Here is a 21866-nt window from a genome sequence, read left to right as displayed (position 1 = left end):
CAACACTTCTAAATGCTCACACTATTTCAAACTATAGCTAAGTTGATGAAGCCTAATGATATGTAGCAGACCCTAGCCAACCCACCACCGCTATTTCCGCCGGACGCCGCAGTCTCACCACCAGCAAACCAACAACAGACGCCCCCACCAGCCGTCTTCAGCTGCATACTACGTGGGATATCTCCAGAAGTTACCGAGCAAGACATAATCCAAGAACTACGGAAAACTGGAGTTAATGTACGTAGAGCCATAAGAATTCACAACACCCATGGACCTACATTCATGATACGCCTCCAGATGCCCAGCAAAGAAGACGCCCAGCACCTCATCAATAGCGGCGAGCAAGTCTATGGTCACCGCCATCGAGTAGAGCCCTCCCACTTCCCACACCTACCCCCACCCAACCGCTAACCATCCCACAATTCACACCGCCGCCCCCAGCCATCCCTCCCCCGTGTTCCCCCATGTCCACAACAAACTCCGCTCCCTCTCCCAACTGGACCCATCCCCCTACCTCTCCAAACATACGATTTTCTTCGCCTCCTCGTTCTATCTCTCCATAACATCACCACCACCTCCCATAGCTACCCCGGACCTTACTTCCGACCGACTTCGGCACATAATACTCATCATTAAGAATTGTATCACCTCATCCATCACTCTGAATTGTAAAACTCATCATGTTTTACTCTTCCCGCACAGCCTCATAAACTCAGTCTCGTAGCCATTCCTTCAAATTTTCACACCGTTTTTACACTCTTCTTCATTTAACACATCTATCAGTTCTCTTCACCTCTCTTGGCCCGAGAGATCGCGTCACGATCTAGGGGACCCGCCCCGCCCTTCAGGTGGGGAATGAAAGCATTAAAAAAAATTTAAAAATTTAAAGAAGTTTACCTGCATCCACGAAAATCACGTCCCGCCTCACGATTTTTTCGGCTGGGTGGCCCTCTTCTCATCTCTCACTCAGTCGAACAAAGAATAAATAATAGGAAGATGCCTAGTTGGCTATCGCCTCCCCTATTATCATGTATACCTGTCTCATCAAGGACGTGGACACCGCTCTCTCAGAGGCCTTCATTCGCCTCGAACTTCGCCAGCCCGGCTCCCAAATCTCCGATGTTCTCCGGCTCCGGGACGGCCCCACTGCTGATTCTCAAAGTTCAACGGAGGTCCTGGTCTACTTCCAAGATCCAGATTCAACGGCAGCCCTCATAATCTGCGGCGCGACAATCAACGGCAGACTACATGCAGTGGTCCCTATTCCCGAGCACCTCTTAAAGCAAACGTTTCATTCTTATAACCCCCTTCGCGCTGTTCACGTTCATCCACCTCGCACACCCCAGCAGTCCCCACAGCCTCCCACCACCATTACGTCCACAATCACCACTACCACTCTTACTACCTTCACCACTTCTGCCCAGACTTCCTCGTATACTTCTACCCTTAATCCCACGACTAGCCATCCTTCTCCTATCACGTTCACCTCCACCATATCCCTACCTGCCACTCTACCCAGTCCCCAGCAACCCCCTGCCAACTCCCCGGATGCCACCTCTACAGCTCAGCCAGTCTACCAAGGACAAGCAGCCGCCGAAACAGCCCAAAAGCAGCATCCGCCTCCGAGCTGTGTCATCCGTGGCAATTACCCTGCAATTACCGAACAGGACATACTGAAGGAACTCCAAATGGCAGGCGTCCCAGCTCGTCGAGCGTTCCGTATATTCAACACTCACGGCCCTACATTCATGATCCGCCTCCAACTCTCATCTGACGCCGACGTAGAACATCTGATAACCACTGGCGTCTGTCTCCGCAGAAGAACCTACCGAGTGGAGCACACTCGCTACCCCTTCCCCCGCCGTATTGTCCGCTCCTCTTCAAATACCTCCTCTCATAGCCCCCACCCGCCCCGCCACCCACCCCACCACCGCAAGCTATTTACCTACCCGCTCCACAACCCAACTTCTTCCTACCGCCCCTCCCGAAATTGGTCCTTCTTCACCTACTTGCCACCTCCATCACCAATATTACCACAACCCTCTATTACCTCCTGTCACAACACTACCCCACTCCTTACTCCAACTTCACACCTCGCCCACCCATTGTACCAGCTCAATATATGTAAATACTCCTGTAACTCTATGTAACAATTTATCTTTTTCCGATTTGCGCGCCCGAGATACGTCCCTTTTCCTCTGATGTTTGTGGGGGTCTGCTTGCGCGGGGTGCTTTGCGGGTCTTCCCTGGGTCCCGGCTTGTTGTCGCGGTGTCCTTGTGCCAGTTCAATATCTTTCTTTCTCCCCCGGAATGTACACCACATACCCCCACTTTTTAGATTTCTTCTATAATCTTTTTCCCTTAAATAGGCCAAAGAGCTACTCGTTTAGCTGTCGGCCCGCCCGCTCCTCGTCCGAGGAGTGGGAATGAAATAACCATTTTGATTGATTGATTGATTGATTGATTGATTGATTGATTGATTGATTGATTGATTGATTGATTGATTGATTGATTGATTGATTGATTGATTGATTGATTGATTGATTGATTGATTGATTGATTGATTGATTGATTGATTGATTGATTTAGATTACCTGCATACATCCCAGCGTCAGTGGGTAGGGTCTGACACGTCCCACTCTGATGAGTCTAGTGTCAGACCTAAGACGAAACGCTGGTTAATAGAGCAAATGCCTGAAAAGCCTTACATCTGATCTGTTTTTGACAAGCTCTATTGGTGAAAAATATCTAATTCCCTCCATGGGAACTTAGAATTTTCCATTCGGAATTGTTAGGCGGGCAATAATTCCATTGTGGAGATTTATCTCCCGTATGCAGTTATCAGACTATGCCTCTTATAATGGGCTTCCGATCCTCCCAGGTCCCCACGTGACGGCTTGCCTAAGGACGTGGATCCTCCCTCCCCAGGTCAAAGGAAAACCCCAAGTACCGGCGACCCCCCCCCCCACGTCCCGACCCCAAAGTTCTCCAATTTCAACCAACCCTCACAAAATTAACCCTCCACCAATTTCGACCTCCGTCGGGGCCCCCTCGGTGGATCGAGTAGCCGAGACCCCGCACTCATAAACAACTCTTACCAAGTATACATTCCTGCCAAGCCAAGAAACAAAACTCACTTCCTAACCAAGTACCTTCTTAGCCAAAAAATAACCCTTCTCACAATACCATACCAGAAACACCAGAAACCGGACCCCGCGGCGGGTGCACCTCAATAATGCTGCTTAAAATCCACCTAAAATCTATTTTGGAGACTAAATTCACGTATTAATAACATCTGATACGCTAGAATATAAATATATTCCAGCACACAACCCAGCGACAGGGCCCGATACAGTTAAGTAACATCGGGCATGGTCAGAGTATGGATGGGTGACCATCCGGGCTCAACCCCTGCCGCTGGTCCGAAAAATTTAGATATCCTCCTATAACAGCCATGGCACGCATCGGATAATGTTGCGTTCTAACCATATTCACAATTTACAGTACACACAATACAGTAAATAATCCTACTATATTATTATTATTATTATTATTATTATTATTATTATTATTATTATTACATCAGTATCATCAAGTTATTATTCTTATACTTTATTTTCTACAACAGGCCAGGTGAGGAGCGCAACTTTGCGCACCGGTACTGGCACCACACTAGGCATACCTTCGGGGTTGTCCAAACGGACATATGGTTTACCTGCATACACCCCACTCTGATGAGTCTAGTGTCAGACCTAAGACGAAACGCTGGTTAATATAGCAAACGCCTGAAAAGCCTTACATCTGATCTGTTGTTGATAACTCTTGTCATTCCACTGTTGATATTCTGCACTTTTCACAGTTTCTTAAATAATTGTTCACATCTAATACAAGCTACATTCTTCAAACTATCAAAGTTGGTCCTATGACATGAAAGTACGTCTCGATCACGGTATGTTGGATTGCTATTTCACAGCCACGGTCATGAAACTCCTAGCAACGAAAGGTACTTTATAAAACATGGTGGCGTGTTCCCATCCTCCCATATACAGCATTTGTTATCGAACTATCATGATAGGCCTATAGCGAAGTTGTTGTCGCCTAGCGACAATCTATCCATCGAGTCGACCAAATCTTGGTGAAGCTTTGCAATTAAATTAATTACATAAAATAACTCATCATAAACTACCCATCAGATTTCGTTCAAACCACTTCATAAACCCTTCCAGGAGTAATAAATACAAGTTGTGAAATTTTCAGCGAAATCGGTCCAGTAGTTTTTGAGTCTATTAACCTCAAATATACCAACATCCACTTTCATATATGTAGATTTCAAATAAGTTTCGTTTTCTGTTTTAGTAAAGTACGCAATTGGCGATTAGCAGAATTACGTTGCCTGTGCTTGTAACATAATGCAACATGTGTACAGTAGGCCTACTTTTATTTTCTTGCAGGAAACAACGAATCGCGATTAACGGTTTCCTGCCTGGCTGAGTGGCTCAGACAGTAGAGCACTGGCTTTCTAAGTCCAAGTAGACATATTTGGTATTTGAAGGTGCTTAAATACGTCACTTTTGTGTCAGTAGATTGACCTGCTCGTAAAAGAACATCGGCGGGATAATATCCATGCACCTCTGCTTCTACGAAAACCGTAAAAAGTAGTTGATAGGACGAAAAACCAATAACATTCTCTACTATTAAATGGAATCCTACAGCTCAAGCGGCAGCGCGCCGGCCTCTCACCGCTGGATACCGTGCTTCAAATCCCGGTCACTCCATGTGAGATTTGTGCTGGACAAAGCAGGTGATTGTGATTTAAGATCATTAACACTAGAAGGACGCTCCATTTTTAAACAATATTGTTATAATTGGTTTATTTTACAACTTATTGTTCTGATTTTATTATTATTATTATTATTATTATTATTATTATTATTATTATCGCCCACTTCAAATCTTGTACTCCACGGCTTTAGAATACTTATTCTTCGTTTACATCCCAATAACTACTTTTTCGGAGACGGAGAGGTACCGGAATGTTGTCCCGCAGGAGTTCTCTTACGCGCCAGTAAATCTACAGACACAAAGCTGAAGGATTTGAGCACCTTCAAATACCACCGGATAGAGTCAGGATCAAGCCTGCCAAGTTGGAGCCAGAAGGCCAGGGCCTCAATCGTCTGAGCCACTCAGCCCGGCGTTGTTGTTATTATTATTATTATTATTATTATTATTATTATTATTATTATTATTATTATTATTATTATTATTATTATTATTATTATTATTATTATTATTATTATTATGTGCGTATGGACCCAATGGATCACGCAAAGCTCTAACGATTCTGTTTTCTGAGTTGCCAAACAGCTCTCATCCTTTCTCCGTGGATCCTTTTTCGTTCTTCTGTCCACTTTGCTCCAGTCTTCTGTTTCACTTCGTTCTCTGGTTGCACTTTACATCCATTAATTTTTTTTTCCTGTAGAGGTTTCTGTCCGCGGTGTCAGTTGAGTTCATCCGGGCTTTTTCCAGATCCTTCTTCACTTCCAGTACCCATGGAATATTTTTTAGATGTTCTATGTAGGTGAGAATCTTGTGTGTCAGTCTACTTGGCGGCAGTCTGCGAACGTGCCCATAAAATTTCAGATGTCTTTTGCGGATATCTGCTGCAATGTTGGAAAGGTCTTGTGTCACTTTGCGTGACCTCAGTCTATATCCATCTTCTGTTTTTCGGGGGCCGAGAATTTTCCTCAGGATTCTTATTTCTTCTTTTAAAATGTTTTCTAGGTCACCTTCCCCATTTAGTGTAGGGATCTCGCTGGCATTATTATTATTATTATTATTATTATTATTATTATTATTATTATTATTATTATTATTATTATTTATTGTACCGTGGTTATATCTTCTCCGTCCCGTTGAACTGTGCGCCTACTAGAAGGCCATCTGAGCTATGGATCTTGAACTAATGTAATACAAGATACTTGGACCTTCAACATTAGATGTCTCTACCATCGACCTAGGTGCCCATAGGCGGAATTAAGGACAATTAGTTCTTGAGGGAATTTCAATTTTCAAAGTTCGTTAACCTTCGTTTTTGTAGATTTTTCTTTTGTTTATGTGTCAAATTTGTCAATACTCCTACTACCTCCTTCTTCCTTTGGTATGAACCAATCAGGAATTTTTGGAATATTATCCCTAGCCAATTAAAATTGGGGGTGTGTACAGGCGTCCAGCCTATCTGTAAAGAGTTCTGGAAACTTCGCCACAGAGATGCTATAAAAGCTGGGCGTATTAGGGCCGTATTGTCAACTTCATCGCTCAGGTCTAGTGACTGCGGCGTGTTATTCGGAGGTAGGGGCTGCAGCACGGTTACTACCGTGGGCTGCAGGGTTGCGTTCGAAAGACCTAACAACTCAAGGTAATGGCAGAAATTTCTTAACAGGTGATAGCTCCAGGCAGATAGTTTGATGGAAAGGTTTCAAACTTCTTTAATGTTATCTAAGGTCCTAATTTAAGGTTTTAAATGTAGATTTTCGGCAAGCATGAGGACTCTGTTCAAATCCCTGCTGGGAAACATGTAAATTATCCTCTGTTGATTCCCATTCAACTTGGTATGGGGTGACTAAAATTTTTCTAAACCTCTAAATTCTTAACACCTTTTCGGCATTCACTATTTCTCGTTTAGTCATCCCTCCGTAGTATAGGCTTAGAGTCTGAAACTTCGGGCTATAAGCACATTTAGGTTTTTAAGAATTTTTCCTAAAAGGAGTGCAAGTGTTTTGCCTCCTAGCATTTTGTCCATGGCCGTTTATGTTAAACATTTCATTTTATTTTAAGGCCATTTAAAATGGGCACTCATTGCCCCTGTTTATTTGTTAATTGTTTATAGACGAGTGTGTAACAGACTATTGAGCAGAAGTGACCGTAAACGCAGTGTTTGAAGTTTGTAATGCACAATTTTGTAAGAAGCTTGTGCCTCTTAGATGCTGAATTACAGTAACCTTTTGGAGCTCGGTCACCTAGAATGCAAACATGCTCTTGTAAAAGTGTACCTTTTTACAACTATATTGCTCATCCCTTGTAGATTATCGTGTTGATAAAATCTCTACATTCTATCTGATTTTTGGACTTATAGTCCGCTGTTGTTATCAGAGCTGACGAGCTCACCTGTTGTTTGTTCCAAATATTCTATCAATCAAATTTTAAAATAAAAAAGAAGGAAATAAATAAAATTTCAAAATTTAGTGCTTGAACTTGTGCTCTGGTCATTTCCTTGTCCGACCATTCACCCCGGCACCTTCTTACACCTCTCTGTTATATGGTATTGCTATAACTATTATTATTATTATTATTATTATTATTATTATTATTATTATTATTATTATTGTATGTTGGGTATTCAGCCCGAAGGCTGGTTTGATCCTCTGCAACTCCGCCAACAGCTGTCATAAATAGCCTAGGCGTCACTGAAGAGGCGTACTAGGGTAATGAGGAGTGAGGTAGTTTCCCGTTGCTTTCATCACCGAGCCAGCCGTTGCTATTACATATCAGTCTGCCAAGCCCACTGAAATGCATGCACCAACCGACCGTATGAGCGATATTTTCTCACCATTCATAACACGTACTGGCTGGATAAGGAATGGTATTACTAGCATCACTCATACCTCAGTCACTTTCATATTGTCAAAGCCAAGGATGAGACTGAGGCAGGTCAATGAAAGTAACAAATTTGATATAGCCCATACCAGAAGACATAGTGCACTGTAAACACTACATCTCGCCAGCAAAGGCATATTATTATTATTATTATTATTATTATTATTATTATTATTATTATTATTATTACTATTATTATTATTATTATTATTATTATTATTATTATTATTATTATTATTATTATTATTATTATTATTCAAGTGATATGCTATGAATTGTTTCTCTATGTTGTTATATTTTTTCAAGGTTTCCTGTTCTATATTTTAATTCTCTGCAAGTTAGGCTAAATTTGTTTAATGGCAAGGTATTGTGATTTATTTTGTAATTACTGGGCATGTGTTAGTTTTCCTTCTTTATACAATATAATTATTACAAACTATTCACTTCATAGCTGTATCGATGATATAATCTAATGGTTTCATAAGAAAATATTTTCCACCTAATCGATACTTTTTTATTTTGCCTTTGGCAATTTATAATATCATTAAAGACAACAGTGCATGTTTCGATCGCTTTGCTGTAAGTATGTAGCCTATATCTTGTACGTTTAATGCTCTCTCAAAAAAAAAAGACATTATGCATCTTTGAATGCTTTCCAAATTAAGAAAACCGCAGCCTGTGTACTTCATCACAACGCCCACCGCTTAAAATATGTCGGACGCGGCGTTCAACTAGATTCAAATATGGCGGTCCAATAGGCACTCTATAGTCCTCTTTCTAACTCGCTGGTAATAACGGACAACTGCCGTCAGTACCGCATGCGCCGTGCTCTTTCCATTTGACTAATTTCTGTCGCATAGGAATGTTGTGTTTCATATCTTGTGAAATGAACACGTGGTTGATTTGTAAAGGGGTAAATCAATAATGGAAATGGATAGCAATTTGGAACGCAAAGGTGATCATATTAAGATGAAAGATAAAAGGTTGTGCGTTTTTCGTAAGGATTGGGAAAATGAAAGTGAAGAAATCGATTGGTGTGTATGTCACGCCAGTAATCAGTAAGGAGCATTTTGCAAGTATTGTAAGAGTTTCTCAGCTGCACATCGGCCACGAAGTGATGTGACCCAACATGCTCGCGGAAGAGAGCACAATAACAATAGACAAGCCGCTGCTATATCAACATCGATTAATAAATTCTTCGTCGTGAAAAGCTGCACAGTATCTGAGTAGGTAAATATACGGTACAGTACACTGCTTTGAATAGAAAACTGAAGTTAGAAATCAACGATTTGGTAATTATGTGTAGATTAAGGTATTGTATTAACGTCGCTCAAAATGTATTCACAACACTTCCAACGAACGTAGTAGAATTGTGCCATTACTACCAACGTGGGAGATTTTTCATCACTGAAATATTACCAAGTTACGATAAATCAAATAATTACATTATATAACTTTCTAAACTACATGTACCCATGTGGGGTTTGTTCCAATCTCCTCCCGAAAGCAGAATTGTACTGTAACGATCTGCTCGGTGAATCGCGATTTCTTTGAACAGTTCACAACTTTTACAAAAGTGCTAAATAAATGCATAATCATTGAAATAATAATTATTGCTATATTTGAATTTCATATAAATATATAAAGTAATGTAAAATATAACATTGAACTAAATTTATAATTTAATTTTGTTAAAAATTCGTGAAGAACCATGAACTGCAGTTCGACCGTTTCAAAACAAAATATGATGAAAATAAAATATATTACACTTTGCCCGTTATGAAAATGTATTACTGGTAAAGGCGTTTATTATTATTATTATTATTATTATTATTATTATTATTATTATTATTATTATTATTATTATTATCATTATTATTATTATTAAGGAAATATCGTGGATCACAGAGGGGTGAGAAGTGTAAGAGTTGAATGGGTGGACAAGCAATTAACTAGAGGAGAACTTAACACAAAAATTTTGAAATTTTATTTCTTTCCTTTTTTTCTAATTTAAAAATTGATACATAGAAAATCTGAATGAATAACAACAATATTAATGATCTCGTCAGCTCTAGCAATAACAAGGAATTAAAAGTCCGAAAATCAGGTACCAAATAAACAATTGTTAATAGTTTGGTTGATTTACATAGAAAAGAGCATTAGTGCTCTTGCCAGGTACAAAATTTTATAAGAGTTAGAAAAACTCCAGAGAAATACACTTTGTAGGAGTCTACGCTCCAACTATATCATAGTCCAGCCTCGCAGAGGCATCAATTTTCTCATGGCGCACTTACAACCTATCGGTTGTCCTCAATTAAAGTATTTACACCAAGTAGCCCTGATTTGGGCTTATCTATTGCTCGGCAGTTTATAACTTACTGTTCCCGAACTTAGCACCAGAAACTATTATCGAATAAACAGGGGCATGATTGCCCATACTAACTGGCCTTAATGTAAAAAGAAAAGGTTGAACATGACTGGCCATAAACAAAAGGCTATGAGGCGAAACACTTGTCCTCCTTAGAGAAATAGTTAAAACCCTAAGTGGGCTTATGGCACAATGATACAGAGGCTAAACCTATTCTACACTGGGGTGACTAAGTAAGAAATATTAAAGCCAAATATGATTAAAGAAATGTGGAGCTTTGGAAACCGTAGTCACCCCATGCCAAGGTGAATGGGAACCGACAGAGGGTACTCACTCTTCGTTCTCTTGCATTACACATTTCTCAGTACGGACTAGAATAGAGGCATCAGACTTGCCAAAAATTCTATATTTAAACCACCAAATTTAGAAATTTACATAAATAAAAGTGGTTGAAACATTCCCCTCAAGCTATCCGCAGGAGCTATGACATGTTTATGAAAATTCTGCGATTACCTTGAGTTGCTGGGCCTTCCTAACGCCACCCGCGCCCCTGACTCCTGGTTCACGTCAATACACCCTCCTCACACTAGAGCAATTCAAACAATACGGCCCTAAAACGCCCAGCTTTTATAGAATTTTTGAGGGGAAGCTTCCAGAACTCTTTATTGATAGGCTAGATTCCTGTACACACCCCGAATTTTAATTGGCAAGAGAAAATATTTACAAGTCTCAGATAGGTTGATTACTACTAAAGAAGGAACCTGCTGAAGTGCTGATAACTTTGATACATAAACAAAACAATCTTCAAAACCTAAGGTTTGCCAACTGTAGAAATAAGCTTTCCTTTATGGAATAATTAGAGTTCGTCCCGCTAGAGGGAGCAATTAAAGCGATGACAGAGACATCTAACAGTTGAAGACTAAACTATGCTGTAGTACACCAGTTCAAGTTTGTTTACACAGATTGACTTAAGAAGGCGCGCAGTTAACTGGCCGGAGACGGTGTACCCCCGGTACAATTATTATTATTATTATTATTATTATTATTATTATTATTATTATTATTATTATTGTTATTATTACTATTAGCAGCAGTAGTAGTAGTAGTATTAATATTACTAGTTTCTCTGTGATGTCATTATAACTTCTGTAAAATCTCAAAGAAGTTCACTAGTTGTCGATTATGTCACGCACCGATTTCCTCGAGAACACACCTGAAGGGAAAAGTGATTCTCAGCACTGTCGTATTTTCTGGAAGGAATAAATGAGTCAGGCCTGAGCCCTCCCAACCAGCCCGAGAACATAGCTGGCTTCTCGTTGCACTGTGTTTTCGTCTGGTTCCCCGTGGGCCTTCTGGAAAGTGAAACGAGAATCTTTCTTCTCTGGTTGCATCCCGAAGATTCTAATACTTCATCACCACGTATATATAAGGAGGCTCACTGCGATCAAAATGTTGTTGTTCTTGTGTGGTTGCTGTATAATTGTGTTCTTGACGAGTTTTATGTGTTGAGTAGTTCAGTGTGTAAAATGTTCACGTTGATTGTAAGTTGTGTTGAGTGGATTATGTGAGTTATTCACTTTGTCTGGAGTCGAACCGAGTGTCAAACGATTGTGTGAATTATCAGACTTGTCTGCAGTCGCGTGTTGTGATAGTTAACAGGCTTGTGTTCGAATCCAGCTACAGGGAACTGCTCAGTGAAGAGACTGCCGCGTGCTTAGCGAAATGAAAGCTATTAATCAGGATTACCCGTTCCACCGCCAAGCTAAACACCTGCTCTGAGGACATGTGACTGTTGTAAATAACCACTACTTAGTGAAATGTGTCATTCATTTTCAAGTATTATTGTGTATGTACTAAATAAGTCATCCTACATTAAATTAGATTGATAAATCAGACAGTGTTTTGTTCGTAACAATATATTCTCTTCAGATCACTTTTCGTATGACCACTCACTTATGAATGCGATTTCACACTAAGCTAACACTTCAGATGTACACATTTAAGGAGTTACATAAACATATTTGGAAAAGACAGTTGTCAAATATAAGTAAATAGTTGTAAGTAACATTCCTCTCCCACACCCGGTTATGCTATATTTAACGACATATTTACCAAAAAAGAGGGAGCTTTGTGTTAAGACATATCCAGTGAGGAAACTAGAAACTAACATCCACCCTCCTCCCATCAGATAGCACGAGCCACCGCTGGTTCCAAATATTTGTTTATTCCAGGAGAAGAAAATCAGAAAAACTAGCAGATGGATAGTAAATGAATAAAGTACTAATTTTCAAATAACTGCAATAACCTAACCCGATCTGGATCAGAACAGTAGAAAAGCCCTCATATTCTGCAATAACTCAGAAATATCGATGAAACTCATTTTTATGTCATGAAAATTTCTGGGAGAGAAATCTAAAATTTTAATTCAGGAAAGGAACTCTGGAATAATTCAGATATCTAGTTTGAAGCCTAAAAAGTCAAATAAGCTCCGGAATGGAATGTTTAAATGATGTGAATATTTCTAGGGTAGAATTCTATATTTACTGAAATATTTCTCTTATGTAACCCTACAAAAATCTAAATTACTTCTAGGATAGAATTCTAAAATGTAGGCAGGTTGAGTGGCCCAAACGGTAGAGCGCTAGCCTTCTGAGCTGAAATCAGCAGGTTCGATCCTGGCTCTGACCGATGGTATATGGAGATACTCAAACGAGGTAGCTTCACGTCGATAGATTCATCGGCACATAAAATATATGGTGCGTCCGGCTCCTTGGCTGAATGGTTAGCGTCAACGCCTTCGGTTCAGGGGAGTCCCGAGTTCGATTCCCGGTCGGGTCGGGGATTTTAACCCAGTTTGGATAATTCCTCTGACTCGGTGCCTGGTTGTCTCAACATACACCTCTTCATATACAAACAGCATATCACACTACCAATCACAAGCGAAAGTGGCAATCATGGACACATTTCTCAACATTGGATTTGCACCAACAAGAGCATCTGGCCGTAAAACAGGGCCAAATCCACGTGTGCGACACACTTTACACCCGCAAACCCACTAGGCTGAGGGAAAAGCGCTGGAAGAAGAATAACGAGGAAAAGGGGAAGTAAAACCAATATCATTAAATATTTTCTAGAATGTATAAAATATTTCTAGGACAAAACTCTAGGTTCTTCGAGATATTTCCAGGACAGAACCCTAGATATATTCAAATAACCTCTAGGCCATACTGTAGAACGTTTCAAATATTTCTCTGATATAACTCCAGACAGTTTCGAATATTGATCTTTTTTACATCGCACCGATATTTGTAGTAAGGATCTCTAGAAAGATACAAGCAATGGTTAGGACGGGACTCCAAAGTGATTCAAATATTTCTCGGATGGAACAACGATACAATGATACAAACATTTATAATATCCTTAAAATCATCATCACCTTCTTTTCCTACTTGACCTTTTCCCAATTATTTGAGACTAATTGGATTACTGAAGCCAACGCTATGTGAAGGGATGTATTTACTATCGCGTGTTTCAGTAGTTGTAGTGTGATGTGCTGTATCTAAATGAAGATCTTTATGAAGATGAGCACAAACAATCAGTCCTCAAGCTAGAGGAATTAACCAGACTTGGCTAAAATCTTCGGCCCGGCGAGGAATCGAACGTGGAGCCCTCTGAACAGAAAGCCAGTACTCTGACCATTCAGAAAGGGGGGCCGGGCTATAAGATCCTTGATTGATAAAAATTATTTATTATAATCATTTATTATGAAACCTTTGAAATACGGTATCCAAATAACCTCCAGGACAGAGCTGTAGAAAGAACAGATTTCTGCTATAGAACTATAGAATGATATAGAAACTTCTAGGACTGAACTCTAGACCAATCCTAATATTTCTGGGACAAAATTCGGAAATGGCTCTGAGATTAGTCGGAGGTATGCTTCATTCTATCTCAATACATTGAAACTGTGGAATATCCTAATTTACTTCCGAGTTAGAACATGAGAGGTGACAATCATCTCTTGGGTGACTAGTAAGTTTAAAAGCAATCTAACTTGCAATCTAAATTTAATTTTAGTACATGTCTGTTGATATCATGATCATAGCTACGGGATCCCCAATCTTACGCAGAATTCGAATCACTGGCAAGTGATTGTTTATTTCAAAGACCTCACATGTATTGGCTGGAATTCAAACTGCGGTCGCTTCGGTGAGAAGCCAGTGACGCTACCACGCTCTCCAATCACTAGTACGTTTGCAGGACGGAAATTGAATAGAATAATGATTGAACAATGGAATTTTATATATCCACTGTATGTGGTCATAGGAGTCGAAAATGCACTATACCTTCACTGGATACATTTCATGAATAACACTAGCTACCTGAGACGATAGTAGTCAAAATAACTAACAGATTTACTTACCACATAGAGCGATCAACAGGTACGATTTCATGTTCATGTTCACGCCTTCTTCTTTCTGAAGTTGACAGCTTCTACTTTATAGTAGGAGAGGAACAAGCTGGTAAACACTGTACGGATGGGGTACCCCACAATCCTTGAAAACAAAAGATAAGAATTGAGCTTTCTTCCTGGGTTTAACCAGTAACAGAGATAAGATGTTCACATATGAATTATTATCAACAAACTAGGTATATGAATAACAAAGATGTGCAGACCCAACAGCAGAGCTCACGTGGCGCGATAGTCGAAAAATATTACACCAGCTATACAATACAATACAATACAATACAATACAATACAATGGATTTATTTTGTCTGGCAAGATTAAGACCATTAGGCCCTCTCTTCCATCTAACCAGAAAATACAGAATCTACATGTGCAAAATAGAAATAAATACACTTACAATTGAAACATCTACTAAACAATACAATATTATGATTAAAAAAATAAAAAAATAAAAATAGGAAAAAATAGGAGAATGATGATGATGATTATGATGATGATGATGATTATTTACACAATTATGACATGAATAGCTAAATTCTATTATCCTTGGTAATAACATTGGGATTATATAAGGTCTATAGTTTGAGAAAGGCTAAATCTACAGTATTTCTGTAATATTACTTAGTAGGTAGCGGTGACAAAGTTGCCTAAAACTAGCAGGAGAGGCTCCTCTGACAGAGACGGGTAGTGCATTCCATTGTCGTGCCGAAGAAATAACAAATGAGTTTGTGTATCGTGTGGTGCGGTGAGGTGGAATAGATAAGAGTGTATCAGATTTTGACAGTGTTCCAAAACTGTGATTGGATGAGAGGTGATGAAATTGACTGTACAAGTAGGGAGGTGAGCATGAGGAGAGTATTCGATGAAGAAGGCATAAAGCGTGAAAATTACGGCGCTGTTTGAGTTTTAGCCAACCGAGTTCATCGTAGGCAGGTGTAACATGGTCAAAATAACGTAGGTCACATATATAGCGAACACAGGCGTTTTGCGCCCGTTGTAGTTTGTCGTTTAGAGTAGCAGTCAGGTCGTTGTACACGGCGTCACAGTAGTCGAAATGAAGTAATACCAGAGTGCAAATGAGGCGTTCTTTTAATACTCGAGAAAATTATTGAATCATTTATTTGGCGTTAAGAAACAAGTGCAATAGCCTTTGTCATAATACATTAATATGTACATACAGATATAGATATTGTATATATATATATATATATATATTTAGATTTAGATATTTCCAGAAATGCCACAATATCCATTGTTTTCAAGTGAAATGAAATGGCGTATGGCTTTTAGTGCCGGGAGTATCCGAGGACATGTTCGGCTCGCCAGGTGCAGGTCTTTTGATTTGACTCCCGTAGGAGACCTGCGCGTCGTGATGAGATGATGATGATGATGATGATGATGATGATGATGATGAAGACCACACATACACCTAGCCCCCGTGCCAGCGAAATTAACCAATGATGGTTAACCTTCCCGACCCCGCCGGGAATCGAACCCGGGACCCTTCTGACCAAAAGCCAACACGCTAACCATTTAGCCATGGAACCGGACATTTTTCAAGTGAAATATGCGATATACAATCAATGGCCCTACTAAGGTCACACAGGGAAACCGTAACATAATTACCTTACACAAAATTACTTGTTATAAAACTATTATATATTTACCGTCAATTTAACTGGTATAAAGCCATACTGAGTTTTGAAAAAAGTTTATTAAAAACAAAGTATTAACAAATTTGTAAATATTCAATTTTTTTTTGAGAGAATCGGAACAACAGAGACTGAACAATAGCTGCTACATTCTGACCTATCGCCTTTTTGTACATTTGAACTATCCAAGAAATGTTTAGTAACCAGTTTGAAGACATGATCTTTGACAAAGGAATAGAGATAGAACTAATGATAGATTTTAAAATGTTGTTGGTAAAGCCATAGTGATCCTTGTTGTTTGGAGGTTTCACATTATTAATAACTTTGTCCACTTCTTCACAGTAAATCATTCTCTATCTAAAATGCAATTTACATTTTTGGTCAATTTGAAATTTAAGCGTGCTAGTTTTTCAATAACCATACTACTTTATTGTTGAAATTTATAACAGAGATGTCTTGGACGGAATGGATGAAATAATTATTAAACAAATTATACTCATCAATACCGGCCTATGCATGTGGGATTTATGAAATGAGAAGTTACGTTGCAGAAAAGAGTTCTGACATGGAAATAAAGCGTTCTTAGACCCATGTCTATATAACATATTTTCTCCTTCTACGTGTGAGGAGCGTGTCCTGAAAGTTTGTCCCTACGTAATTGTTACATAGGCCTACTGTGTGCTAAAGACTCCCGCCCACACCTGGATGTTGGATGTCTTCTTCCAACACCTCATCGTCCGTCTATTTTAGCTTCTAATAACAGCTGCAAGGTTTGGTATTGGTCGTATCTTAATATGTGGCCTAAACAGATCTTTCAGTATAGTACTTGACTGTCTTGATGAGTTGAGTTCTCGAGTGACCTTTTTCCTCTGAGTACTTGTTCATTTGTCAAACTTGTTAAACGCACTGGTGAAAGGTCGGCTATAAAAAGGGGAGATAAAATAGTAATAAAGTAGTAATTGTGTGTGTGTGTGTGTGATCCAATTAGTGCTGTAAATATTAGTTTTTAGTGTGTTGATATATAAAATTAAGGTTAGTTATATTTATTTCAATTTATCATTGAGTAGTTCCGTTGGTGTTTGGTAGAGTGTGTGTTCTGGGTTACGTAAGTTAGGTTTATTTTGTTCTGTATCTCGATAAGGGGAATAGGAAATAATATTCCAGTTTTTTTGGTTTAAATATCTATAGTTTAATTGGTAGGAATCATATATAGTTTATTATAAGGGAAGTTGCCCCAGTTCCGGACACTTAAGCCTTTTTGCCTATTCTATGGAAAACTTCTTCATGAATTAATACAGAACCAAGTTCCGAGGATAAAGGATAAGATGCGTAATGAGGTAATACCAGAAAATATGGATAGCCTATATCCGTTATTATTTTATCAGAGTAATTTTGAAATTTATAAAAGTGTACAAATGATGTTCAAAAAGCTGGTCCCAGTATGGGACCCATTATCTTAAAAGCAAACAAATTATCAATAGTCAACATTCACATAAAATTTCAATTAAAATTATAATAGAAAAGTTGTTTATTTATTTCAAATAAATCACTTAAATCCTTGCTTACAACGTTCACATACAAAGTGATCTATGTTATCACTATCAGCACACACAACGTGATCCCAATCACTGCAGGTGCAACACTGTACCCAATCCTCCTCAAGACTCTCCACAAAATAATAAGACACTCACAAGGAAAGGGCGGGTACCGAAGAATCACAGTCTTACGTAAATTTTGCACACACGTTAAATAAGCCAAGAATAATACAATAGCTAAAATATATATTTCGGAACATAATCTATGCGACCTACAGCAAGCTTTAAGCCCCGGGCGTTGTTCTTCACGAACAACTTGCATAACCCACTGCTGGATGGACACATTCAGAATTATTTCATTATTTTGATGGGAAAAATCGATTTTGTTCTGACAGTACATGCTATTGCCCTCAGTTTGTCGCAGCGCGTCCGATTGTTCTTCATATGCTTTTCCCACAAAAATAAATCATTTTTGCTTCTGAGACGATGGAACTTTTGTTTCACCGACGAAAACGAAAGCGGACCCCGCTTACCACTTCTCCAATATTCAATAGCCTTCCTTTTAAAGCGTATGCCAACTTGGCCTAAAATCAGCTGTTGGACAGTGCGAGTTGCGGGTAGAATATGGAATAGCGGCCTTTCGACAAGTGGACCCAGCACGCGGTGAAGTACCTACTACGTAGCCGAGCGCGCCAATTCAAACATACGAATTTTTAACGCTTTCTGTAGGTCGCACGAATTCATTTCCGAAAAAAGTACTTTGGCCATTGTGTTACTCTTGGCTAATTTAGCGTGTGGGTAAAATTTACGTAAGATCGGCGATTACCCGGTATGCGCTTGTCAGACTTCTTTGAGTCATTTTCATCTGCTTTCTTATCTCAATCCTCTTTTCCGAACTGAATCCTCCTTTCTGCGAAGGTGAAGTCTGACATTCAATCCTTTTCTGATCTCTCCTCAATGTTTTCTGACGTCTTCGTTGTTCTTGTTTACCTTCTTTTAGCCTCTTCAATTTCCTCTCTCTATCAGAATTTTTATAAGGCGTGGATGTCAAAACCTCGCTTTTCTCTCCTCTCCTTTTCCTTACAATAATTCTCCTCTTCGAAACATCAGTCACAGGGGAGATCTGATCAATGGCATTTCGGAAGACTTTGGTAGTGGAAGGAACAGACTCGTCGAATAGAGGAGGGTCCCGTTGTGGGACGATCACAGAGAAAGGTGTTCAAGTTCCCTAACGTCACTGCTGGTGGCTGATCAGAAGCACTACCCACTCTGGTGTCTTCTCCTGGCACTAATCTGGTGTTTGACGCTGGAAGGAAGTCCAATTCTGTAAAAAACATACAACATTGCCACAAGTTTCGTCACAGTAAAATATTCTGCTTGGAGGAAAGGAATATTTTCTTATTTGTTCCTCTAATTTTACGTAAAAAGCGTACACTTGTACCTTGTTAAATACTGCGGCTCGCTGTAAACTTGTTGATGGAGCACAGCGCAAAGAAAATTCCAGATGCCGCTGGATGAATCCGCGATACAACTTGTCCCCACGATCTTTTTTGTTTTGTTGAATTGGTGTGGTAACTTGAAGTACGGTACTCAGCAAGATAATACGGCAATATTAAAAATTATATTTTGTTCATGGGTAAGAGACAACTGTCTAGATATTTGAGCTGGTTAACAAGTCCATTTTCCAACTCATCGTTGAATGTCTTTTGATATCTACCCATTGGTGGCGTCATTTTAATAGAGTCGCCTCTTTAAGGGCACAAATGTGATCACACAAAGATCTTTTGGGGGACGAAAAAGTGTTCAGATGCTCTCCTCGCGCTAAACTTCCCCACCAGAAAACCATCAACCGCCTTTACATCCTTTTATCACTCCACGTTCCCTTTTTATGTGCTGCCATCCCATCAAGTATTCCTAAAAAGGAACGACAGTATTAGTACCGTACGTTTAAAATTCTGTTTTTCTGAATATACGTAGTGTCCAGTACTGAGGGCACGCGAGAGGTTCGGAAACATTGCTTAGGTAGTCTACTATTAAAACAGGAATGAGGTTGATGCAGATGTTGAGAAAAGTACAAGATAGGGGGGAGGGGCAGAAGAAGGTGGTAGTGTTTCACGTTGGTACCAACTAGAGATGGGAATAACGGACATTTTTAAATCACAGTTATAACTGTGATTGCTACTTTTCAGTATCTGTTATTTTTACCTGTGATTTGATAACAGTTAGTAACAACAGGTTACCTTCAACATAATTTTTGTAATGTATTTAGGCCACTCCCATAATATCATTTGAAGATGTTATGATATATTTAATTTATTCACATGGATCGAATAAAAATGATAGCAATGGAATGGAAATTAATGTCTTACTGCACGAGAACATTTTATGCATCCAATAATAATAATAACAACAATAATATATGAGAATATCGTCATAAATCAAACATTGCTGATAGTGTTTACTTATAGGTACCGGTAATAAACATAAAACCTGCCCACTTCCTTTAGATATTTCTCTTGCAATCTCCTCGTATGCTGACGTGCTTTTAATTCTATTGTGGTAATCTATGGAGCCCACTGGATATATAGCAGCCAGGGATGTGCCTCCTACTTAGCAGTTAATACGCAGTTACGCACATAACATTCTCCGGCTATGAAGACGAAGCCATTTTTGTTGTTTATATTCCCAGCATGCTTAGAGGCGTAGAGCGCACCACTAATACCCATATTTCATTTGTCAATTCTGTCAAAGACTTAGCAATTCTTTGACCGATTATAACATGTTCTGATTCAGTTTCAAGACTTTTGAAGACTTCTAAAGTACTGCAAACGGTCTGACAAGTAAACTAGAGAAATATTGGAAGTTCTCATGAAGTATCCTTAACAAATAAACTTTAAGATTATGAAAAATTAAAATCATTGAAACTTGTTTAATCACAAGCACGCGGCTTCTCAGAACAAATAAAAAATCGTGATTTTTTTAAAAAAAACTACAACTAGAGGTCTAATTACGCTTGTCTCCTTAATCTACAGTTAAATCTACTAAATCAACATCCAAACATAAAATAAAATAAGCCCACACGTCAACAAGCTTAAGCCTACTTATGTAACTAACACAGTACACTAAATTACAGTTAGAATTTGGGATGTCACCAAATTAAGCCTGCTTGTTAAGTGATGCATTCCGCATTCAGAAACAAAAGCATGCTAGTTTTCTTGTCACTTAACCTGGTGCGACTTTCGTTCAGCACATTACCAGCTTTGGAAAATACCCTTTCGCATGGCACGGACGAAGCCAAAGCACACAGATACTCTCTAGCAACCAAACTAAGGTGTGGATAGTTGTACACTCTCTCTCGCCACCATTGCAAAGGGTCCATTTGCCGTGGTAGAATGTCATCTTCTAAATATCTCTGTACTTCAATTATAGCTCTAGACTTTCCAGTACCGCAGGGTTGAGCTTTAGCCACAGACTTGTCGAATGAATCCCATAAAGAAACATCTGGATCATCATGAGAAACAGCTTGCGTAGTCTGATTTTCAGTTGGAGTATTCTGATTAAGTTTTTCAGCATTTTCAGCAGCAGTGGCATTTTTGAATGGCAGAGTCTTAAAACGTGGATCAAGGAATGTGCAGATAGATATTGTTTTGCTACTCTCAACTGATCCCAGACTTGTTAACAAACCACTTTCAATCTTCAAGACCACAGCTTTTACTTTTTCGTTCAAGTTACTGCTAAGCGATTTTCGGCACATATCACTTAAACAGTTAACCAACACAATGACGACTGATGCAGTGGCATAGTTTTCTCCACTAATAAACCTTGTAGCACTTTCAAATGGTTTTAGAACGCGACACATTTCTTTCATTGTTGCCCACTCATCTGCAGTGATCACTGGTAAATCTGTGTCAAGTAATGCAACTGTGCTACGTATGGCATCTGCAAGTTCAACAAATCTGTCAAACATAAAATAAACAGAGTTCCAACGTGTCGCCACTTGCTGCAATAACTTTTTCGGCTGTCCTGGGCCATTCTTGGTCTGGTAACTGCACAGCTTCTCGTTGGCAATAGCGCTTCTCTTGAAGTGCGCAACTATGCTTTTTACCTTCTCGACGACTGGCATCACTAAATTCAAGGCATCCATTAAAATCAAATTCAGTGTGTGTGCGAAACATCCGAAATGTTTCCA

The 21866-nt window shown here is 39.3% G+C and overlaps 1 protein-coding gene across 1 annotated transcript in view; it reads right to left on the bottom strand.

Annotated features, from left to right (window-relative positions):
• The window catches only part of LOC136867309 (locustin), a 62430-nt gene that overhangs the window by 26632 nt on the left and 13932 nt on the right, over nt 1-21866 (bottom strand). Inside the window, exon 2 of the mRNA XM_067144468.2 lies at nt 14445-14577. Within this exon, the coding sequence (XP_067000569.2) occupies nt 14445-14481 (37 nt within the window). The 5' untranslated portion in view covers nt 14482-14577. The remainder of the gene's footprint in view (nt 1-14444; nt 14578-21866) is intronic.

Source organism: Anabrus simplex, chromosome 1 (genome assembly GCF_040414725.1).
Source record: "Anabrus simplex isolate iqAnaSimp1 chromosome 1, ASM4041472v1, whole genome shotgun sequence".
Lineage (NCBI taxonomy): Eukaryota > Metazoa > Arthropoda > Insecta > Orthoptera > Tettigoniidae > Anabrus > Anabrus simplex.
Note: the sequence above shows the minus strand (reverse complement) of the source record. Positions and strands in the feature narration are given on the sequence as shown.